This window comes from Diabrotica undecimpunctata, chromosome 8 (assembly GCF_040954645.1).
Source record: "Diabrotica undecimpunctata isolate CICGRU chromosome 8, icDiaUnde3, whole genome shotgun sequence".
Lineage (NCBI taxonomy): Eukaryota > Metazoa > Arthropoda > Insecta > Coleoptera > Chrysomelidae > Diabrotica > Diabrotica undecimpunctata.
Window position 1 is genome coordinate 78508035 of NC_092810.1, and position 26404 is coordinate 78534438.

At 36.0% G+C, this 26404-nt stretch overlaps 1 protein-coding gene across 2 annotated transcripts in view; it reads left to right on the forward strand.

The window, feature by feature from the left end:
* Shrm (shroom) overlaps positions 1 to 26404 on the forward strand; it is a 1116164-nt gene that overhangs the window by 848122 nt on the left and 241638 nt on the right. For both annotated transcript variants that reach the window (XM_072540517.1, XM_072540518.1), the window contains exon 11: positions 25081 to 25279. In XM_072540517.1, coding sequence (XP_072396618.1) covers positions 25081 to 25279 — 199 coding nt within the window. The remainder of the gene's footprint in view (positions 1 to 25080; positions 25280 to 26404) is intronic.

A 26404-nucleotide genomic window follows, 5' to 3' on the forward strand; every position in this document is an offset into this window, starting at 1 on the left:
ACATGTTCGTTACCCCCTCCCCTTTTCATCGATAACTTACACATTGTTATACGTTGAGCCGTTTGGACGTTACAACCTTAGTGCCGTTTTGGTAATGTCTTTGCGGTTGATTTTTATCCTAACATATTTGTTACCCCTTTCCTTTTCATCGATACCTTACACGTTGAGCCATTTAGACGTTACAAGCTTAGTACCGTTTTGGTAATGTCTTTGCATTTTGTTTTTATCTTAACATATTCATTACCACCTCTCCTTTCCATCGATACCTTGCCCGTTGTTGTACGTTGAACCGTTTAGACGTTACAAGCTTAGTGCCGTTTTGGCAATGTCTTTGCGTTTTGTTTTTATCATAACATATTCGTTACCACCTCTCCTTTTCATCGATACCTTGCACGTTGTTGTACGTTGAACCGTTTAGACGTTACAAGCTTAGTGCCGTTTTGACAATTTCTTTGCGTTTTATTTTTATCTTAACATGTTCGTTACAACCTCTCCTTTCCATCGATACCTTGCACGTTGTTGTACGCTGAGCCGGTTGGACGTTACAAGCTTAGTGTCCTTTTGGCATTTACGTTTGTTTTTGTATTAACGTATTTTCCATCTCCTCCCTGCTCCAACGAGCCCTCGTACGTCACAATCGAACCAATAACAACGGAGATACGATATAGCGCCGTTTTGGCACAGTATTTGCGTTTGATTTTTATCTTAACATGTTCTTTACACCCTCCCCTTTTCATTGATACCTCACACGTCACTATCCGGTATGCCGTCGCGCCTCCACCACAAAAAGAGCCAAAAATGACTAGAATGGACCTTAGATTTTCTTATGGAGATTTACATGGGAAAATTACCTGTTTTGGGCATAAAACGGCATAGCCCCTTTACTGATATCAAGCTTATCAGTTAGTAATTATTATCAATAATTATTATCGATGTCCAAAATTATATAATTTTGAAATATTCTTTGAAACTGATGGAATATTTTAACTCATACAACAGCCCGAGTTTTTCCTAGTCTATTGCGCATTCAAAATATGTTCCCGGAGTCGATCCAATATTGGAACCGTCAAAATACGAGAGTGAACTAAGTGAACTTCTTTTAGCATTAAATTAAACTGTGCTACTACTGCTTCTGAAATATGAAAGAGTGAGTCTGAGATAGCTTAGCTTAAATTTTTCCATTTTATAAAACTAGGGATCAAATCTCACTCCTGCACCATATATATATTTTTTTTAGAAAATCAAATATTATTTTAACTTTTAATAATTACTTTTTAGTATTTGAATCTTCTTAGAACTATATATAAATAAATAATAATGTAATACAGTTTATGCAGTCGCCATCTACAGAAGTATTTTGAAGTGTATATACTAACAGTGACTATTTCTCCCATTTTAAATGTGCTTCATATGCATTTATTTATAGGCGAGCGGTTTACCCCTAAAAGCAACGGAATATATTGACTAAATTTTTGTTGGCATTTCTACCGCACCAAACCTTTTTTATTGGATTCTATATATTTTTCTTCTATATAATATCAAATCTATTTTTTTGTTTTCAAGTGGGCTGAAAATTGTTATTAACAAATAACTTATAATAAAAAACAATTGCCCGAATCGCGTAGAGTAAAACTTTTTTTAGATACTTATTCTCTCTTGTTTTTTTTTTAAATGCAAATAATTTAGAAGTTTAGAAGAAGTTATTTGTTAATAACAATTTCCGGCTCACTTGGAAAAATTAAAAAAATATATATGAACTTGAAAAAATATATAGAATCGAATAAAAAACATTTTGATGCGGTAGAAATGCAAAAAAATAATCGGTTTATACTCTGCTTATAGGGGTAAATCGCTCGCCTTCATTCGTGAGACTTTCTAAATCATAAAACCTATAAACTTATAAATTTTTGAGCAGCCATATAAATGGCAGATGGTAATCATCTGCCTGACATTTTCTTCAACTTCTATTTATTCTAAAAATTTATTTTCTTCTTTTATTGGAACTTATTTGCTTTTGGTTAGGCCAAATCCTCTAGACCAAATTAGGCAAATCAAGAGTGGGCGGCAAAAGGCGTATATTAGTTGATTCACATCCATGCATATTTGTGTAAGTACGTTTGTGAAGAACAGGACTTCTCTGATTCCCTTTGCATTTAGCAGCTTTTTTTTTCATCTTTAAATGGAAGAAGAAAATCTGCGTACAGATACCTGTGACTCACCTAGGTAGAGTTGGGTCTCTCTACCTAATACAGAAACGAAGTTGTGCAAAAACGAGATGTCCGAGGGAATTCGACCTTTGACACTTTGTCCCGTTACAACTCTGAGACCGTAGGCGCCCAACTAAAAACCTCTTCTCTGTCACTCCAGACGTCAGGATGGAAGGGGTGATAAAGGAAAAATATCTCTCCTGATGCCCTGCTATTACCCGATTCCCATTCTTTTCTACAACCTATTCATCGGTAAAACACCCACACGAACCAACAAAGACTTTCAACCCCCTGCCTTAGGAAGGCTGCCATCTATCAAGCGCCGTCTGTTTGGCGCGACATTCTCTCCTATTCCGGCCTGTGACAGTCCGACCCCATCGAGGTGCTACTCGCTCGTTTCATAATTCTGTTCCCTCTCGTTCTTTTGAGGAGAGCAGCTCCCTAATAAATTTGTAGATCCGTGTCCACCACCACTCATCCCTCATCATTTTCTCTACCATTTCTCTCACGGAATCAAACATTCTGCAATTACGCTCTCTTTCAAACCTTTCTTTCATCTGCTCAACGCTCACACTCGAACATGGTGTGTGTCACAGTATCCGAAAGACCACAGTAAAGGCACTAATCAGACTGAAAAGGTAGCACAGCCATGTCCTGTGAGCATTTAAGACAGGTAGTAATCCAGCTGCCTATACCCACAGTCCACACAGCTTCGAAGGTTCGGGATTAGTAACTTCGTCCACTCCGCCACATCACGTGTTGCCTTCTACTCTTTCTGCCACTAATCTCCCCGCCAGCCTCATCTCACTTACCTCCTAAATCTGAAAAGGTAGCTACGAAAGCAGCCATGGCCTGTGAGCATTTAAGTCAGTTAGTAATCCAGCTGCCTATACCCACAGTCCACCCAGCTTCGAAAGTTCGGGATTAGTAACTTCGTCCACTCCGCCACATCACGTGTTGTCTTCCACTCTTTCTGCCACTAGCGATTGAAACTAATCTCCCCGCCAGCCTTATCTCACTTACCTCTCACTCTCCAATGTTCCGTAAGACTATGAATCATGGCCATTTCACCTGATAGCATGTATAAATGAATACAACCGGTGATCACCCACAGAACGGCAGCTGGCACAGTCCTGTTAGAACAAGATCCCACTGCAGAATGTCTACGTTTATAACGTTAATAAAACTCACATTTTTACATTCATTCAAATTAAGATATTTGAATGAATGAGTATTGATAATAGGTTGACAGTCAAAAGTGGCCGCAAATATTTTTAATTCAATTAATAGTAATTAGTTTTTCACAAATATTTTATTTCCTTCATTTATTTTGTAAATAAAAGACGCTGCTCACGACGTATATGCATGTTTTTATATCAAATTAAAGCTATTTGATATAATCTGAATATAATGATATAGGGTTCCATGGTAAAAAATAGTTGAAAGTTATTGTTACCAGCTGGTAAAAACCCGAGGTATTAAAGATAAAGTAAAATAGGGTTAGGGAGCAACGGCACTATTTTGACAAGTGATAATATATATATTTTTAATATATCTATCGACGCATTCTTTAAAAACGCACACACTGACAGTTCAAGCCATGAGCAGATTTTTAGCAGGTTAGGTACATGTTTATATGTGCTAGCAGGGGTCACTCCCCTCAAATGTATTCCCTTAACTTCAGCACTGCTGGACAGTAACTCCCAGATACTTGACGTACTTCGTGGGAGTTACTATCGCTCCCTCGCACTCAAATACAACACTGTTTCTCTGTATGTAGCATCTGAGTACTACAGCGTCTGTCTTATCCTCCGCGAGCGAAAGATCGTGCTCGCTTATCCAATCCTCAACGAGGACACACGCGTGTGTATTTCGAATTACTTGTTCCTCCCTATCCCGTGCCGCCACCAGCATAGCGAGGTCGTCTGCGAATGCGAACAAGATAACACCCTCCCCATATTCGCAGTTTAAGACCCCATCATATGCCAGGTTCCACATCGTTGGACCCAGGACGGAGCCCTATGGGGCCTCAGCTGTATCATCCATCACCACACCATTCTCCACCACAATCTTCCTCTCGGTATGATAATTAGCGACCACATTCCTCAGATAACCAGGACAGTTCCTTACTTCAAAAGAGCTCATTACGTGATCCCACTGCAATGAAGTAAAAGCATTGCAGTGGGCATAATCAGCCTCAATTTCTCGTGCCGCCCGAAGCAAATCGGTCACCTTATCCACTGTACTTTTACCCTGGCAGAAACCATACTGGCTTGGAGATAAGCTTCCAGACATCACAATCACCGCCTCGATACGTGCACGATAAAACTTTCCGATGCAAGGAAGAATGCAAATAGGACGATATTTTCCTGCCTTGAATTTAGGCAGGAGAACAAGCCTCGAGATTTTCCAGCGATCCGGGAAGACTGTGCGACTAGAAGAGTATTCATGTGCTCCAGAGCCACGTGGACTCTAGAGGCTCGACGTACAACCGCCTCAGGCCTGACACCATGTAGACCGCGAGCTATGCCAGACTTAAATGAACTCCCTTCCCCCCACCCCACAGCCAGTCTATCCAACGTAAAGGAAATCCCACGCTCAGTCTCGACGTCTCTCCGCACACCATGACACCGTCCTGGTGGAAACAGTTCGGTGACTATCTCCAGCGTCTGATCCATGGCATGTCATACGTAGCCCAGGCGTCGAAATGCTTCATTGCGGTCTTACACCCTTCATTCCAGATGTTCGCGGTTCGCATGCCGGTAATATCGACACGCATGAGTGCAACTAGATAACCGACATAGTCCCTTCTCCCATGATGGTATATGCCTTACGCCTGACGCTTTAGCATGGCTGTCATCTCTCTCGTCATCTATGTTGTGAGTTCCCTCTCCTCTCGTTCTTTTGAAGAGAGAAGCTCCCTGATAAATTTGTGGATCCGTGTCCACCATCACTTTCTCCACCATTTTCTTACCATTTTTCTCACGGAAATAAACATTCTGTCGACACGATGAGATATAGGGTCTGATAAATATAAAAAATATTATACTGTATATTTTACTTTTTAAGATATTATATGAGCTATATGTATTGTAACACATGCGAGCCAAAAAATCGACTCACTCGATAAATTGGATTTTATGCTTAGTAATTTTATGTTCTATTACTTTGAATTAAAACACTAATGCAAAACACTATTGTCTATTATAGTATTTCCAAAAAATAATTGTTTTATGCAAATTGGCAACGTGTTGTAAAATTTGCCTACTTCTGTATGGCCCAGGGAATGCAGCATTATACCGGGCATGTTCTACGCAATGTAGACCTCTATGAGTTTGCCGGTGGTCGTCTCAGTCGCTTTTCAAACGTTGACGTGTGTGTACACTTCAAAGTACAGTGAATATTTTATAAATAGATACTTCACCATTGAAGCCGACCTAGGTAAATGCATTATTACAAGATGGCTATAGTCAAAAGACTGTCGCCGGTCACCTACTTACGACACAGTCTGAAGTCTCAAGAGCTTGCCGTCGATACCAGGAGACTGGTAACTACAGTCGACGACCAGGTTCGGGTCGATGACGTGTAATGACAGGGAGAGGTGATCGATTAACAGGTTCATTGCGTAAGACGCGGATCCGCGTCCAGGCCGTTCATTCCTCGGTGCTAACGACGCGGGTCCGCGCTTTAAACATGACTTCTATTTATAGTATGATATTTTATTAGCACGAGAGTTGTGCGTTTATTTGCTACATTAGCATCTAAGAGTAGCATCAGGTAACGGAACTTACGTCACACTTGTCACTTTTGTTGTTTCCTTTTATTCTGACACGTGTTTAACTATTGCAATGATGGAGAACGCAGAGCCAGGTTGTTCTCAGCCAAAACGTAAAAAAAATATCCGTAAAACACCCTAAAAAGTTAACAGAAGAAGAACTTGAATACTTTTTAACACAATCAGATAGTGAAGATGAATATATTTCATCGGAAGACGAATACATTTCATCTACAGACGATCAGTTTAAAAAAGTGTTAAATTTGTATTTTTGTAGGTGACGTCGATATTTCGGATATTGTGCAAGCCATGCAAAACGAGGAGGAACCGAATGAAAATTTAAATCCAAATGCAGGTTATGGGGAAGAAATGTATATATCCACTGCAGTAGCGCACCTAGAATTTGCCTCTGGGGGGGGGGGGGTTTTGAAATTTTTTTTATGATGTTACCTCCATTTTGAGTCCTTAAAATGTTAAGTAACAGTGTCGAAATAGGGTCCTGGGGGGGGGGGGGTTTAACCCCCAAAACCCGCCCCTCGGTGCGCCACTGATCCACTGAGTTCAGCAATGTTATGGTAGAATGTGAGAACAAACGAAAACAAAAAAAAAACTAAAACCTTTTCCAATCGCCGAATATAATAAAAATATGAGTGGTGTTGGTCGCAAATATCAAATGTTATCATACTATCCTTGCGAAAGAAAAACCCTTCGCGGGTACAAAAAATTGGGTATACATATACTACAAATGATTTTAGTAAACTCTTATTTTTTATTTAACAAATATTCTGGAACAAAACTGTCTCCTTATGACATTCGACTAGAAATTATAAGAAATTTACTACGCTCTCCTCAGAAAAATGTTCCTAAAACATTGAATAACTTGTCTGAACGGAATATTTTGAGCAAAATAGCTGAGAAAAATACAAAAGGAAAAACGAAACGTAAAAAGTGCAGGGTGTGTACAGTGAATAAAAAAAGAAAAGATACGATTTATGAATGTCTTATTTGTACTGACAAACCTGGTCTTTGCCTAGGCGCATGTTTCGTAACATACCATGAAGACCGAAAATTACTCTAGTTTGTGTATTTTTTGTACTATAAAGTTCAAGTTGCTCTTATTATATTAATTTTAGTGTATGTTTTGTTACTTTTCAAATAAAACGTAATTGTGTTGTACCCTTTTATTTCAAAAATAAGACGCGGATCCGCGTTCGTTAGCATTTGGTGTGAAAATTTAAAGTGTGGTGCTAACGGTGCGGATCCTTGTCCTTTTGACATTTGCTCCCAAATGTGGCATATAATGTCTAAAACATCTAAAACATCATATAAAATACCAACAACCAACTCTTATCACTGTTTGTTGAAACAAAGTTCCTAGCACCTGGCATGTTCCTATTAGATTACGTACGCAGTGCACCTGTTAATTGTCGTGAGTGCCTTTCGGAATCGGAACGCGACATAAGTTGAGATTCAACAATTCTTGAGGAATGTATGAGATGTCATTGTCACTCAGTGGATAGTTGGGAGAAGACTTAGGCTGCCACTTTGACTCCCACACGAGCTAACACAGGGCCCAAATTGAACGCACGTCAGAAACAAGCTCGACTTCAGTTTGTCCGAGAACACGTCAATTGGGATCTTGGCCAATGGAGCAGAGTTTTATTCTCTAATGAGGGTCAAATGTGCTTGTATAACAATGAAAGAAGACGACGCGTCATCGGAGGCCCGGAAAACGATTTGCTCAGTGCTGCAGTGTCGAAACAGTGAGATATGGAGGTGGTTTGTGTATGTGTTGGAGTAGTATATCTTTAGAATAAAAAACAGAGCCCGGTGATGGTCGCGGAAGGGGTTTGACAGCAGATTGTTACATTACGGATATTCTCCAAGACCATGTTGTTCCATACGCCTGCTACATAGGCGACGGCTTCATGTTTATTTATAATAACGCTCGAAGTCACACAGCGCGGATTACGAAAAATTACTTGGCCAATACCAATATAACAATAATGGACTGGTCTCCTAAAACTGCATTAAATGAAGAGTGGGAAGCGATTCATCAGGAATCAGTCAGAAACTTAATAAGTACCTTAAGAGATCGCATGGAAACTGCAATACAACTCAGGGAGGAGGAAATACTCAGTATTAATTTTGATTTTTTATATTAATTTAACTTTTATATTCATTACATAATGACTTTTATTCATAACATGTTTTCTCACATACAATATTAAGTAATCTTTGTTGTATCAAAAACAACTTTTAGGAATAACTCATTTACGAATTCCTCTTATGCACTTTACAATCTCGACTTAACTATGGCCTTTTAGGATGGTGTGGAATACGGAATAATTACTTTCATATAGCATTCTATAAACATTATTCAGAAGTGAATAATGTTTATAGAATGTCTATAAACATTATTAGAATTATTTATGGAAAAAATTTAAGATATTCTAGAGAGCTTTTATATAATGAAAGTCAATTTTTAACTGCACATAAATTACTGTGTTACAAAGCCCTTATACATAGACATGAAAAAAACATAACATTAAAATTTAACAATCATGCACATCAAACTAAATATTCAAAGAATAATGTAATTTTACCTAAATGTAATAAATCCATACTCCAGAGATATGTTAGTTTCATAGAGTCCAAATTATACAATTGCCTACCAGAAAATTTAAAATAAATTATATTATAGAAATTATAAAAAAACATAGATATAAATATGAAATTAAACAATGGATTGAAAACGAAACAACACAATTCTATGAAGAACTGATTCATAGACGATAGTAATAAATAATAAATATCTAAATAGACTTTGATAACCAACTACATTTACATGAACATTTCTTGAATTTACTGCAATTAATATCATGTACTCACATTAGTGTCACCTGCTAGATTAAAATTAAAATTAATGTATTTTTGTAAGTGCGCATATATATGCCACTTACTATTCATATATGTATACAATTGTTAAATATTTCAGAATGACGGTATCGCTAAGTAGAAATCGTTTGATTTCTCTTTTTGTTAAATATTTCTTTGTGTGAATATATATTTTTAAGTCTTACGCACAAGGGGTGTTACTTTTATGGTAGCTCTACTTCAGTGAGTTTTTATGTTTATTTAGTATGTTTTTTGTTTCTTAATCTATATTATAATGTAAGCTTCCCAAATAAACATTATTATTATTCAGATTTAGCCAAACGGCACTCACTCCTTCTAAGGGGATAATTCACTCATCCCAGATACCCATCCAGATGCGCATTTTCCGGCTTTAGTAAGATGGTTTATGTGCATTTTTGGTTCCCTCAGTTTGATTGGTGTATTGTCATCTGCTGCACAAATCGCGCGATGTAGAGTAGATGTCTTAGCCTGCATCTGAAAATAAGTTCTTAAATTAGTAATATGTTTTTCTAATTCTTCTTCTTCTTCTAGTTTCATGACCGTTATCGATCGTTGGATATCATGTTGGCTACCATATTCGCTATCGTGACTTTATTGACAGCAGCTCTAAATAACGATGTAGTTGATTTTCCATACCATTGCCTTAGATTTTTCAGCCATGATGTTCTTCTTCTACCAGGACCATGATTACCTTGGATCTTACCCTGAATGATCAGATGTAAAAGATTATAACTTTCAGGGTGTCTCATAATGTGACCGAAGTATTCCAGCATGCGTTTTTTTATTATATTGACCAGTTGTGTTGTTTGGTTCAGTCGTCTAAGGACCTCCTCATTTCTAACTCTGTCGACCCAGCTTATTTTCAGTAGTCGTCTGTACACTCACATCTCAAAGGCTGTCAAGCGTCTAAGTATAGCCTCAGTTAGAGTCCACGCTTCCACTCCATACAGCAGGAGAGGAAAGATGTACCAAGATGTCATTCGAACTCTAAGGTCAATGCTAAGATCGTGACTTTAAAGTACGTTTCTCATTTTTACAAAAGCTCCAAAGGCTACAATTTTTTTCTAATTGCTCACTTATATTAAGTTCTCATCCTAATAAATCTCGGTAGTGGTAAATGTCGTTCTTTCTACTGCACTTCGAGGATGGGGTTTTTGTGCCTTTGTGAGGTGTGTTGGTACTTTTTGCTGAATATTTTCTATATCCGTTTGTGTCCTCTTAACAATACCAAATGAGTAAATGAGCTAAGCGTGGAATATGCGTAGGTGTTAAGTGCCTTAAATAAATTGTTACTGTTAAGGTGTGAACGAAGCAGCTGTTTTACCATTAGTAAGTCAGTAAGTCAATTTTACCATCAGTAATTAGCCAATCTTCCGCACTTGCTTTATTCCGTGGTATTTATGCATATCCTTTTCACCCATGGCCTCCATATTTTGGCTATTTTTCATATCGAATCGTCAAGACCGAAGTGTATACTAATATCATTAGAGAAATTTTCTGCTTTTTTCAGCATCTGATTTAAGTGGCTTCGAGTGGACGCTAATAGTTTTAAATCATCCATATAAAATAGATGATTAAGCTTTGCCAAAATAGTAGTGTTATTTTTTATGCTAAAACCTGTGTCAGCTGAGTTCAGTAGCTGGGATAGGGGGTTCATCGATAGACAAAACCGCAGTGGACTTCACGAACCTCCTTCGAATAGACCCCGGTTGATTGCAATATTTTCAGTTTCGATATTGTTTTCACCAGGTATTTGAAGGTGAATTTTTGCCTTCCTATCTGACATTATATGTTTTAAAAAGGTCAGTATGTTATCATCGACTTTATATATTTTTAATATATCTGTAAGCCATTCATGCGGCACTGAATCAAACGCTTTCTTGTAGCCAATGAAAGCAGTAAAGAGTTTCTTTTTTTGCTATATGCTTGGTTAGAAATGACAGAGTCGTTTCAAACAATGTGTGCTAAGGAGTCTGGGTGACTCTATCCATGTGTATAGCAAAAGGGTGAACTCTAAAATGTACCTTGATACACCAACGAACTAATATGTGGAATAACGGAAGATGGAAGGGATTAGATAGAAATAAATTATGTAAAAGAAATAAATAAAGGGTAAATATGAACTTTAAAATATAGCAGAATTAAGTGTTGGCTAGCGACTATGCAGGAGAATGACCACTTGACACTCAAAGAAGGATTCGGCCAATTTGCATGCCCTACAGAGACCGTAAGATATAAGAACTAATGACAAGAAAACCACCAAGAAATAAACAGATGAAATATAAAAGTTGCTCTAATGAATGCTTGGGCGCCAGGAAGTTAAATGTTTTCTTCCGAGATATCTTGTATTGCTGAAATATGAAAGATAGGTACTAATTGAAATATTAAATTTTAACCACAACTTTAATAATTACCAAATTTAGGTACAGACTATTTTAAATGCTTATATACTACCCACCACCTCTTATGTACAGTTAACTTAGCTATATTTACAGTAAAATCCCTGAATATAATTATAAAACAATTTACCCCTGATATACACCTTAATTTCAAATCGTGACAAAAGTTATACCCAATATTAATGTATAAATAATAAATATAATTATATACTACTCACTAATAGTTTAGTTTTCGTTCAAGAATTGTTTAGGTTTTCAAGTGAAAACTCTCGGGATATGTGTGCACACGATAACCTAACAAAGAGAAATTCAAGGGAGAGTTATAACCTCATCCCTTGGTAGACAATAAATAATTAAATTAAGTTACAATGATTAATGTTTTAAGAAAATTGAAGGTATTTATTATTAAGGATATATATTTAAATTAAAAGTGGAACCAAAAGTTAAAACCTTGAAGATGACGTAGCAAAAGTTATTTAAAATAATTGAATGAGAAACAAAAATAAAAGTAAGTTCTTCCTGCCGGTTTCCGTAGGTTGCCCTTGAAGATGATCCGGTGGAGAACTAGACTCAGGTGGTAAAAGGTACACCAAACCTGGATTCTCTGTATCAGGTATTCTTAGACAAATAAGTCAACTTAAAATTCTTCTTAAATTTCCAATAAAAACCAGTGAACTTAAAACTTCTTCCCCTTGTCCTTAGTAAGTACAACCCAAAAAAACTAAAAAGATTTCTTCCCCTGACTTGCAACTGGATTCTGGGAGTAGGCTAAAAAGGAACAATTGTGTTACTTCATGTTCTTTGTACGTACAAAAGGTAAGGAAAAACACAAGGTTTATCAACCTTGAAAGGCTATACAAGAAATGTCAACAAGTGACCTTAAATTGAAATAAAAACCTTAATGGTTTTCGGTAAATAGTGACCTTCGAATGGTGTGACAATGTTTTTATAATGTATGGATATATTAAATAGATAGTTTTAACGGAAAGCATGATATTTATATATTATAGAATAGGAAAAAAAAAGAAATATTAGCCGGTTTAAACGGTATGAAATTGAAATAAATAATTGTTTGCTGTCACTCTTGAAAGGAAATAAAAATTTGAGATAGATATAGAATCTAATACTTATAATTTATTTAGGTATAAATCATTTTCCTTAATGAAATAAGGTAAAATATGACATGTATAAAATATATGAAATACCTATCAAAGAAGAAACTAAAATAGATCTGAATTTTCCTTATAATTTATTTGTAATTTCATCTTACCGGCTAGGGTGACCCAACTGAAAGTATCCTCGTACAAACAACAAAATAACTCAAATGATTTCTTCTAAAAAGAACAGCTCTTGACAATAAAATAAACTTAAACTCAATTCGGGAAAAATGGCACTTCCCAGCCGCTACTATTCTGATCGAAACGATCTTTCTTCGATCACATCCAGTTGACAAGTCCCTGTTAAGGTTCTACAAGTCGTCGAATGGATGTACTTTCAGAATCTTACCACTGGTGGCGCGGTTTAATGCCAACCTTAGAAAATAAGATTTACTGGGAGTTATTTAAATATTTAGTTTAAGAATATTTCAATATGAATTTAATTTAGAATTAAATTAAAAGATTCCAGTCACAAAAAAAAGGTAAACGATTTTTAAGTAACGGACTCGTTACATTCCCCTCTTACTTGGAGAAAAAAAATTTTAAGCGAAAAAAATTTTTTTCCTTTTACTTGACTGATTGTTTAGCTGTAGGTTAACCAATACTTCAACCATTTGTGGTGCAATCAAGAATCGAGAAAAAAAAATAAACTTATATTTAAAAATTATAGCCATGGCACTAGTTTGCCAAATACAGCTATAAACTATTGAAATGTCTTTTATTTATTTATAATTAGTTATAATGTCTTTACTAATTTATTATATTGTTCCTACTTTAATTTATTAAAAAGCACGATAATTTATATAAGTTTATTAATCACTAAAAATACATAATTTATTTAAAGGCGAACGTAACAACTTTCTTCTTAACCAGGACCACCGGAGAGACCTATGGGCTCGTAGAAGGTTCTATCACCCCGTCTTTCTTCATTTCCTGAACAATCGTTTCAGCTTCCTCTCTTTTCGCCTGTGGTAATCGTCGAGCTGTTTGACGAATTGGCTTAGCATTACCAGTATCAATTTTATGCTTAACAAAGGTAGTTCTTCCCGTCTTTCCTCCTTTCGGTACGAAAATATCACGATACTGCCGAAGAAATTTCCTTAATTTCCTTTTCTCAATCTGATTCAGAGACTGTCCTGCAACTGCAACCATTTGGTCGAATTTGTCGTTGGAATTATCAGATGTTGTCGCCTGACGGATTATGGATGTCACAGGTACACAAGTTCCTACTTTTGTCTCTTTCTTTATGGTCACTGGGTAGTCGTTGACATTGATAAGTCTCACAGGAATTTCCTTAGCCGAAGTCACCAATTCCTTTCCAATTATGATTCCACGGCCAACCTCATCGTCGTGGTTCCAAGGCTCCATCATAACAGCTCTCCCTTCGTCCACAATTCCCTGTAGCCGCGCTACTATGATCGTTTCGCTTCTCGCAGGCACGATTGTATCTTCTGTAATGGCTGCTTGCACAGTGTTGTCATTATGTGGATGGAGAAATACCTTCTCGTTGCCAACTTTGATTACCTTATTCTTAAAATCCAATTGGAATCCATGCATATTCATTACGTCCATTCCTAATATAACATCCTCTTCGATGTCAGCAACTATAACAGTATGGACAAACTTTTCTGCTCCAATTCCCAATTGTACCTGGATTTCTCCATGAATGTTGGCATTTTCACCTGTAGCGGTCCGAAGTCGCAACCTCGTTGGTAACAGTTTCTTACGGCTGTTTATAACTGTTGGACGTATAATGGTTCTGGTCGCTCCGGTATCCACCAACAACGTATGTCTTTTACCATTTATTTCTCCATCTACATATACACTATCTTCACGACATTTCAAAGAAGCTATTAGTATGAGAGGGTCTTTGGAAAAGTTCTGGGTCGAAGCTGCCCCCCTAAGGCTGACCCGTTCTAGTTTTCCTGGTGGTGAATTTCTTGATTTGCGTCGTACCTAGGGTGCTTACATGAACTTCGTACGTGTCCTATTTCACCACAATTCCAGCATCTTATGGTCTTCGATTTCTTATATGTCATACTCTTAATCATATTAACGAGCTGGTCAAGTTTATCTTCATCTCCTTCCTCTTTTACAGTCCTAACTTTACTGTACCCTCCAGAGGCCTGCGTAGCTGACTCGTATTCGAGGGCGGCGGATAAGACATCAACCAGCATCTTGTGACGAGCTAATCGTAGTGTTCTCTGCATTTCATGATCACGAAGACCGTCAATAAACGTTTGAACGGCCAACTTTTCCATCATGTCTTCGGGAGCTGTTGGATAAGCATATCGTACTAATCTGGCAATATCTACCTCATATTCTTGAAGAGCCTCATCTTTCTTTTGTCTTCGATTTTTAAGCTGCGACTGATATACATGCTCCAAATGTTCGTGGCCATATCGCATATTTAACCTCTTCTTCAGTTGTTCGAAATCATCCGTCTCCTCTACGGCTATGGTCTGAAGCACATCTAAGGCATCTCCTCGAAGAGCGATAGTCAGGTTTACCCTTTTCTTTTTCAGACCATCCATTCGCTCTTGCAGCTGATTCGAACTGTTTCATGTAGTTGTTCCATGACGATTTTCCGTCGAAATTTGGGACTTTCACATGGACAGAACCTCCACTTCCTTCAAATTTCGGCCGTATTTCCAACTTACATTTCGTCTCGTCTTCTTTTATCTCCACTGTAATCGGATTGTTACCTCTCTCTGCTGTCCCTGTTTCCTCCATCTTCCTTTCCATCTCTTTAATCTTTTCTTCGAAGGCCAACTTATCGGCAGCAACTTGGTTTTTTAACGAAGATATTCTATCGTCCAGGGCAGACATCTCAGAAGTGACTTTAGAGATTTTTGAAGAGATGTTAGCAGAAACTTTGTTTTCCAGGGAAGAAATCTCGTTAGAAACTTTGTTTTCTAAAGAAGCGATGTCGCCGGAAACTTTTGAAATATCGCCAGAAACTTTGTTCTCTAATGATGCGATGTCGCCAGAAACTTTGTTCTCTAATTTCGACATGTAACTAATTACCCACATGTAACTAAGTACAAAGTCACATACTATCTAGAGTAAAATTAAAGTAGAGTAAAGCTTTAACATAGCATAGTATAGACTAGTACTACAAATACTCAATGCAAATAATCCAAAATAATGTGAAATCGGACCCTGGTTCCAAAATTGACTCATCAATGGACAACAGATTTATAGAAGAGCATATCCAAGGAATAATCAATCATGCAAATGGGTGGACCGATACACAATAATAAGTAACAATAAAAATACCAAACGTATATAAAACAATATAAGTGTCGAATTGGATGGTAAATCCAAAATTGACCATACAGTGGACAACAGATTTATAAAGTAGCATATCCAAAGATAATCAATCAGGCAAATAATGACCCAATTCACACTATAACCAACTAAACCAAATATGGTAGGTCCACATATACCCACATCCGGTAATATGTGCCTAACCTTAAAATTCATCAAATAAATTATTGGATCAAAATGTGGGACTAACGGCTTAAACAAAAGGACAGCCATAAAATCGATTCCATCCTGATGATCTGTCATCAGTACATTTGGGATCCAAAATAAAGACCAAAAATAAAAACTAGGAGGTGTTATAAACTTAATCATCCTAGCAAATGCAAAGCTGAACAACTTGAACTCAAAAGGTAGAGTACCAAAGCACGTGAACTGCTGTGGTAACTTCTTACAACAAAATTAACTTATGCTGATACTCGATAACTATAGCAGGTAGCTAAAACAAATTTATAAGAATATCTAACATAAGAGCACTAAAAGGAGTTTAATGTGCCAGTAACTCTAACAACCATAGCAAAATAGTAAGAGTTAAGGTAGAAGTAATAACAAAACAGAACATCAAGAACGAGTAGACCAATTTCTGAAGAAACTGCAGATTTATAATTCGTTCTGATATTAATAAAAGAGAACAGGATAATTCCTAATTCAATATACCAAAATATAGATAAGTGCCTAAGGAAAGAAGTGAAAATAACTATAACTGGTCATTTGTTGCCAAAATATGAACTACTATCCATAACTGTAATCTAAACATGCTAGCTGTAAAGGGAACAATCCATGACTTGAATAAACTATATAAGTAAGAATAATAAATCAGCTAAGGAACAATTCTGTTATTAGACCAAAGTCTGAAAATATTAAGGATTAAAGCTAAATATTCAAATCCTAATTAACATTAACGATAATTTACTATCTATGGAAGACGTTCTACTGTCTAGATAACTGTACTGTACAACTTGTCATGAAAATGGTTAATTCCGAAATTTATTGAATAACTGAGGCCTCTAATTGAACTAAAACTTCGAACCCACATATTCAGTCACATATACACAGGCAGAATAGTCTATATAATATAGGAGTGTACTAAAATTATGCATACTGATTATCTATACAAATTCCTAATGACTGATAACAAAAACCATCTCACATAGCAAATCCAGATACATGTTCCTATATAACTTGATCATGACCAATAAACGGAATCAAATCCATAAAAAAAAATTACAACATTCTTTCCAACCTGGCAAAACAATTAAGCAAAATGAGAACATAGGTTATACAACACATAAACATATAGCACAGTATAGTAGCATTACAATATTTAGTTCCATACCAGTGCAACATCTAATATAAGTAAACACTCTAATGGTCTTAATAATTTTAACTTATTATAAACCGATACTAATCAAAGTATAAGTTGTAGGTATACCAAATCTGGTGATTAATAACAAAAATCTAAGAAAATACCAAATCGTAACCAAACCAAGCCAAAACAATAACAATCCAAGGAATAGGTTAGCTTAATAGACATTAAGTTAATCTTCCTCTGAAGATGAAGATGTTGCCTCATCTGTTGTATTATCAGGGAGTAAATCCTTTATACGAAATTGACCAATTCGTCTATTTGTCGAATTGTCTTTTAATTCATATATTAAAGAAGATATTACCCTAATAACAGTACAGGGAACATATTTCTGACAAAACTTAGCAGAAATGGCATCACCTTTATTTGATTTTACAAAATTCCGTTTCAAAACTCGATCGCCCACAAAAAATCACAAATCTCGTTTCCTTAAATTATACTGATGCTGATTTCTACGGTAAGAAGCTTTCAACTTCTTCCTAATGTCAGCGAATATTGGAGGTAAGTTTTGGAGATCTTCCATACGGTGAAGTTTCTCAGAAATTTGGGGAAGAGTTGTTGAATTTTCAGAAATTAAACCGAAATAATCACCTGACAATGGAACATGCCTACCAAAATTAACATAAGCTGGAGAGCACTGAGTGATTTCATGAACAGAAGTTCGAATGGCTTGAGCAACTGAATGAATGTACTGATCCCAAGCTCTATGATCAGTGTAAGTGTAAGATCGAAGAGCAGTAACAATGCTACGATTTACACGTTCAGTGTGGTTAGCTTGCGGATGATAAGCTGCATTGTAGAATATCTTTTGGACCTTATATTTACTTAAAAGATCTTTAAAGGCTGTAGAAATAAATTGTGGACCATTATCACATGATACTATTTGGGGAATACCAAATAGTAAGAACACTTGCTCCTCTAAGAACTTCAAAATAGCTGGAGTTGTAACCTTACGAAGAGGACAAACTAAAGGAAATTTGGTGAAGTAATCTACAACTACCAAGCAATATGTATTACCTAAATAACTACGTGGATACGGTCCAATAAGGTCTAAAGAGATCATTTGCCAAGGAAAATTAATGTTCCTAAACGAACCTATTAATCCAGCTTGAGGTAGGTTACTCGGCTTGCATTTTGCACAAACTCTACATCTAGAGATGTATTTCTTAACTGAGTTCCGCAGACCAGGCCAGTAATATAACTCAGCTATTTTACTAAATGTTTTATAAAAACCAAAGTGACCTGATGTCACATCATCATGAAAAGTTCTCAAGACTTCATCCCTATTTGCTGTTGGGACTACTATTTTCCAATCAGACATATTCGATAAAGATTCAACTGGACTGATTACATGTTTATAAAGGATATTATTCTCTACCTTGAAATCAGGATATCTAGTAGGTTCTTGGATGACATTATGAATCATCTTTCGATACCAATTATCTGGAGATAAAGTGGACAGATCTAAAAGATTGATATCGAATGTACGTGACAACGCATCTGCAACCACAACACCATTGGTTTTGCGATGAACAATATTATAATCAAAGACAGAAAGCCTACAAATCCAACGGGACAAACGTTGTGACGGACTTTTCATGGAATGTAACCATAATAAAGAACTATGATCTGTGATGATAGTAAACTTACGACCCTCAAGATAGTACCGAAAGGCATCAAGACCATGGATAATTGCAAGAAGTTCTCTCTCTGTGGTGGAATAATTTTTCTGTGCTTTATTGAGCTTTTTGCTGGTATAAGCTATTGGATGTTCCGAACCATCCTTCATTTGAAATAGTACACCACCTGAAGCAGTGTTGGAACAATCTGTCATGAGATAGAAATGCTCTTTAAAATTCGGAGATGTCATGACAGGTGCACTAGTAAGAGCTTCTTTTATACGCCGGAAAGCATCATCGGCTTCTGAAGTCCATGTAATAGTTTGGCCTTTTTTCCTATTTTTAAGGAGATCTGTAAGCGGGGACAACAAAGTAGAATAAGACGGCACAAACCGACGATAATATCCACACATGCCTAATATCCTACGGACTTGGGTAGTAGTCTTAGGTATAGGAAAATCCTTGATAGCAGTAACTTTATCAGGATCAGTCCTTAAACCTTTACTATCGACCACATATCCTAAAAATTTAAGACTAGGACGACAAAACTGACATTTATCTAAATTAATAGTTAAATTAGCCTCTTTGAGACGTAAAAACAACTTATCCAAAATTTCCATATGAAGAGAAAAATCAGGAGTGACAACCAAAATGTCATCCAAATAATAAAAAACATAGGGCTCTAACTGAGGACCAATGACTAAGTCCATCAGACGACACATTGTCTGAGGAGCTGAAACAAGACCAAAAGGCATAGTGACAAACTGAAATAATCCTTTCCCACTAACTGCAAAAGCTGTATACTTTTTACTTTCCTCACTTAAAGGAATTTGTAAAAAAGCTTTAGATAGGTCGATAGAAGAAATATACCTAGCATTCTGGAGTTTACTTAGAATGACGTCTATTCGGGGAATAGGATAAGCATCCCGATTTGTAGTAATATTATTCAACTTTCGACCATCGAAGCAAATCCTAAAAGATCCATCCTTTTTCTTGGTTAACCACAAAGGACTACAGTAAGAAGACGTGGAAGGTTCAATGATCTTCAACTCTAACATGGAATCAATTTCCTTTTCCAAGTCAACTTGCCAAGCCTGAGGAATAGGATACTGGTATTGTCGAAAAGGTGTGGTATCTCCCACCTCGATAGTGTGAGATATTAAGGATGTACGACCTAACTTGTCTTTCGACGAAAGAGTTATAAATTTAGAGATCATATTCTCTAATTGCCTTTGTTCGGAACTAGATAAACTAGTAAAATCCTGAATAGCACTAAGTAAGGACAGATTAAATTGAGAAATAGAAAAGGAAAAATTTGAGCAATTTAGTGTGCTATTAAAAACATTTAAGATATCCATACCTAAAATTATGGAATTCTGAACTGAAGGAATGATATAGAATGTAATTTGCTTACATAAATCTGCTACTGTGATTTCGGTTTCAAATTTGCCTGTAATAGACTGAACTGTACTATCTGCAGTAGACACTTGCAGAGAAGAAATGGGCATAATGGAAACCTCAGCATTTTTCAGTAAAGCTAATGAATGTGAACCTATCACAGAAATGTTCGAGCCACTATCTAAAAGAGCTAAGCAAGATTGTCCTAAAATCCTAATAGGAAGATAAGGTCTATTATCATTATGTGTTCTCACTAATAACGAATTCAAATCAAAACAATCATTATCTGATTGGTCAAAAATTTTAAATGGTACTAAACTAAACTTATTATCTCTACTAACACAATCAGAGGATACGATAGGCAAACAAGAATAATAAGAAATAAAAGAATCCTCCTGAATTGTGGTAGACTCTGGTATAGATACTGGAACTACTACACTGCTACTATTATGTTTATTACTAAAATTTAGGGAGATATTTGGGGAAGATAATCTATGCAAATCAAATGTATTATATTGAGAAGTTACTTCTTGGAATGACTTGGTGTGGTGTGTGTTGGTTTTTTGGGGAAAACCCCTTTCCCTTTCCGACTGGAAGACGGGTTTGGCTGGCTTGACGTGGTTGGACCAGTGACTTCGCTTGATGTATCGGTTTGATTCCCTTATGGGGGTGTGGACGGAGAAACGCTCAGGGGCGGACCTCCGATCGTTCGTTTCCCGAACACTTAAAACAATTTCATTTGAGGGTATTTTCCCTACCACAACCGTGGCAGAAAATACGGGTACGAGGGATGCCGTAATCATAAAAAGTATGACCAGACTCACGACAATTCCAGCGCACACTACAGAAGTTACAACTGAAATATTACGCTCAGGGCCCTTAGGTTGCCAAGAACGGTGTCTAAATAAATGTTGGTGACCGAAAGAGTCAGAAGAGTGTTTGGAAGTGGTTGGAGGTTGAGAAAGTTTCCTCCAAACGTTTACACTTCTCGGTTATCTCTGCTATACTGTTGATGTAACATCGTAACAGACTCATTTGGCTTCTGTTTACGATTTTTGATTTGGTCTAGAAGGTCATCTTGAAAAGAATATGGTAGAAAATCAGACTTAAGTTTCTGAGCCAAATCAGACCAATTAGAAAAATTATTGCGATTGTTTCTAAACCACGTAAAAGCTGCGCCTGTGAACAATTCAGCAGAAGCTGCAAAAAGATCATCTTCACTCACTCCTCTCGATACACGAAGACATTCCACCCTATCCAAAAAAGAAATTACTTGGTCATAATGACCTTCACCAGAAAACGAAATGCCCCATTTATATACCTGAATAGGTTTGGGGTGTAGAAATGAGTTAGCTGCTTGGACAGAAGAAATAGGAGTTGAAGTAGCAATTGGATTTACTCGTGAATCAAGTTCACCCTCTAGGCTAAGAATTCGGACTGAAATTGAGCGTTTATAAGATTGCTGCTCCTCATTCGAACACGACAATAAATGAACACGGCCTGAGACATGAGCTAGACGTGATATCAGCCTGGAGTATAGGCTATCTTGGACAGTCCCTCTAAAATCGGATATCCTTTTAGCCAAATCATCCACAGTCTCATCAATCTCTTCTTGCTGCTCTAGAAAAGGATTAATTGTGGCAGAAATTTGTCGAAAGCTTCTGTTTCCTTCTTCTTGCCTTAAAGCTCCACGCAATATTTTGCGTTTTAAATCCACATTGGAAGATTCGTCAATGGTGATCTCCCTAATTCTCAACTCATAATCCAGTTCCTTTACTAACAAATGTTCTACCTTGAATGCAGACATTAGGAAAACCAATAACAATAGATGTACCAACACACCACGAAATCAATCCAAGAATAATCTAAAGTTATTCACAAAAAGTTTCAAAATGGTTAAGTAAAGTTAAGTAAATATAAATATAAAAATATAAAATAAATATAAAATAATTGAATATAAAAAACCCACCAATATTGGCTAATATATATATATATATATATATATATATATATATATATATATATAAAAATAGTAATATCTAAATTATTAAATTTTATAGTTCAATAATAGTAAAATAAGTTGTTAACTGTACACAATGAGATTAAAAAGGTGAGGGTTTAAATATGAATGTAAGTAAACTACAGCAATACAAGTATACCTATAAATGTAAATCTAATAAGGAAAAATAAATAAATAAAGAAGTTAAAAAAAATGAACAAAGAGCAACAGGAACAAATTAGAAATAATAAAGAATATTTTGCAAAGAGAAATATACTACAGAATGTACGGTCTGAACTGAAAATAGGCCCCACTGAAAATGGTGTGACAATGTTTTTATAATGTATGGATATATTAAATAGATAGTTTTAACGGAAAGCATGATCTTTATATATTATAGAATAGGAAAAAAAAAAGAAATATTAGCCGGTTTAAACGGTATGAAATTGAAATAAATAATTGTTTGCTTTCACTCTTGAAAGGAAATAAAAATTTGAGATAGATATAGAATCTAATACTTATAATTTATTTAGGTATAAAACATTTTCCTTAATGAAATAAGGTGAAATATGACATGTATAAAATATATGAAATACCTATCAAAGAAGAAATTAAAATAGATCTGAATTTGACTAACAATGTCGGATGATATGAAGGATTTTTCCTTATAATTTATTTGTAATTTCATCTTACCGGCTAGGGTGACCCAACTGAAAGTATCCTCGTACAAACAACAAAATAACTCAAATGATTTCTTCTAAAACGATCAGCTCTTGACAATAAAATAAACTTAAACTCAATTCGGGAAAAATGGCACTTCCCAGCCGCTTCTATTCTGATCGAAACGATCTTTCTTCGATCACATCCAGTTGACAAGTCCCTGTTAAGGTTCTACAAGTCGTCGAATGGATGTACTTTCAGAATATTACCACTGGTGGCGCGGTTTAATGCCAACCTTAAAAACTAAGATTTACTGGGAGTTATTTAAATATTTAGTTTAAGAATATTTCAATATGAATTTAATTTAGAATTAAATTAAAAGATTCCAGTCACAAAAAAAAGGTAAACGATTATTTAAGTAACGGACTCGTTACATTGAGGCTTTATGATATTGTTTAGATCACAGTGTTGGTAGATAAGCCGGGCTACACAGGATGTGACCAATTTATACAGAGTAATTGGGCGATACTTGGTTGGATGTTGGGTACTATTTTGATCCTTTGGTATTAAATAAGTTTTTTCCTGGATTAGGAAAGATGGTATTTCCTGCGGATTTGAAATATCGTAATTAATTAATGCTGATAAGCACTCATGAATATGCCAGAACTTCTTAAGTCAGAATTTTTGTACTCCGTCTGGTCCAGGAGATTTCCAGTTATGAAGCTCTTTGATAATGTTCGAGACTTGTTCTTTAGTGGTGACAGAAGGGATATTCTTGTAGTGTTGATAGTTGTTTGTCGTGTCTTCAATCCATTCCAGCATTGTTATTATAAGCAGCTGGCGTCGAAAGTTGGTTTCCCCAAAACTCATGAAAATTTCTTCTTGGCTTGGGTGGGAATTATTTTTATTTTCTACAGTGGAATTCAGTTTCCTATAGAAAGCTCTGCACGCTTTCCGCATTATCGCATTTCCGGTTGTTACTAACTTTGTATCTCCTTAGGCGACCTGAAGTCTTGGAGTGTTCAGTATTTGTCCAATATCCCTGTGCAATAATGCAATTTTCCTCAGTAGTCATTTTTTTCAGGGTGCAATGCTCTTTTCAGTTCTTCCGATATTAGTACCCCGTCGTCTTTTGAGCACAGTAAATCAGCATATTCAAATATTCCAATGTATGGACTTCCACGATATAATTGGGTAGGACTTCAGTATTCATAATTTGTAACAGCGCACCTAGTTTCGTGCAAGAGTTTATTTTTGGTAGCAGTGGTCTGCTAAGTGGGATTGTCCCATTAAACTCTTGTATCTCACGTGTCATTTCACTTACCAGGCTATCGTACAGCTTATTGTTGTCCTGCTGCATATCAACAGGTTAAGTTTCTTGTATGAGTATTAAGTATCTTGTATCTTGATTATGAATCTCCCGTTTGACGTCGCTTCTGATAGTATCGCGTCTTGTCTCTGGGATAAGATTATTTCTTATAATTACCCGGTATTGATCTGCTATTCGCTGTTCAGATCCTTGAATCTCGAGGTACTTCCTCCAAAATTCGGCATACATATGTTATCGATAGGCGAGCGTGTCTCGGCCGAAGTTCGTCACCTTGTAATAGAAGCGCAAAGATTTTCGTCTATAGACACAGTCCATTTCATGCGCTGCGTAGGTTGTTCTGCTTAAGTGAGCGCCGGCTGATGTTCCAGCGCAGCACCTTCAACGAGTGGAGCTCTTGTTCTTGTTTGCCTCACTTGTGGTAGTTGTTGTTATTGTTGGGTTGTAGCTGATTGCATGACAGGGGCTGGCTTCCTCAACACCGTGCCACTAAATATAAATTATTAATCTTCATTTTCATGGGTGTATATTTTGTACCTACTGCCAGGTGTAAGTTTTTGTTTCATGGCAGGTATCCCTGTTACCTTCTGGGTATCAATGCTAAAAATACCCAGAGAGTATCCCCATTCGCAGGGGGCCGCGCCGGATAGAAGAACTGATAAAAACTCCCACAGGTATTATAATTATTATTATCATGTTATTGTTATTTATATATATATATATATATATATATATATTGGTTTAATTGCAATAAAAATTACTTCTGTTCGCGATATTTTACTTTTTATTTTACATTATATGTGGATATACACTGGCCAAACAGCGTAGTGAAGAAATATAACTTATTTTACTTTGTCGATTTTTTTGCTCGTAAGGTATAAAGAATATATAAGATATATTTTCTTATTAAAATAATTAAATATTTTTTAGTTACCTTGCCGGAGCATAAAAAATCAACAGATTACATTCAGGGATTGTTTCGAGAAGAAATAAGTTCTAGACCTAGACCTATGGGCTTGCCTTTTAGCAGTAAAAATAATGCATCAAGCACTACATCTCCTCCAGTCTTTACGCTTTCTGTAACTACATCGACTACCAGTACAGTATCTAGTGCAACATCAAAATTGAGGTACGTATATAAATAAATAAATTTCTAATAAATCTAATGTTACTACAACTTCAAATTTATTATAGTTCAGTTCCTATAGTATCAGTACAAGTTTATACAAAACAGTTTTATGATATTTCACGTTTCTTCTTACCGGATTCACCAGAAACGCGTTTCATCTTTGACTCGCTGGATTCACGTTATACCTAACTCTGGATTCGCTGGGTATTGAGTTACAGGGCATACTCAAAATGTGTAAATAATGATAAATAGTCTCGATAGGTTCTAAAATACTAAGTGGGACACTAGATAGATTGCCAATAGTTTCCATTTTTTCTTATAAGGCATTATCTGGTAAAGGCGACTTGGAACAGCATAATTGATCCCAAACATTATTTTTTCCGGTTTTTAATTTTTTCCATTGGTTTCACTATTATTCGCTAGTAATTTACATTTAATTATTGTATTTTTTTGTTTAGAATATTTTATCTTTTGGCTCTGAATCGGCACTTGATAATATCTTTTTGCACTACATAACAAAAACATTAGATCCGAGTAAAAATCAAAGGAATTTAATAGATCTTCCTTGTATTCGTCAACTGGAATAGTAAAAATATCTATTTTAACATCATCTAGGTATAATAACATCATATCTATAATAGTAAAACATCATGTATTTAAATAAATTTTATAAAATTAACACAGCAATTTGCTTGGTAAAAACCGTATGAGCCTAAAAACATCACACTTTCTCTAAATAACAATAATAATTACCTGATATTTCAGCTTTTTCGAAAGCGAATTATAAAATTTTCTTACTCTGGTTACACATTTATACACTTACCCAAAAAACAGCGATATATACTAGACTTATGAATACAAACGAGTGTGAATGTGATCTCCAAGACACCGCCAAGGTGCGAAACAAATTTTAACCTAAAGGCGCGTTTTCACGGGTCGATCTAGGTTGAACGATTTGTGGTTGAACCGTAGATTGTGAGACGAAATACACATGGTGCATCACAAATCCTGCTCCAAGAAATGGTTGTGGAAGATCCAGAGGCTTATAGAAATTATTTAAGAATGGATAATGCTCATTTTAGAGAACTTTTAGAAAAAACTGCCGAGACAAGTCAAAAAACTATA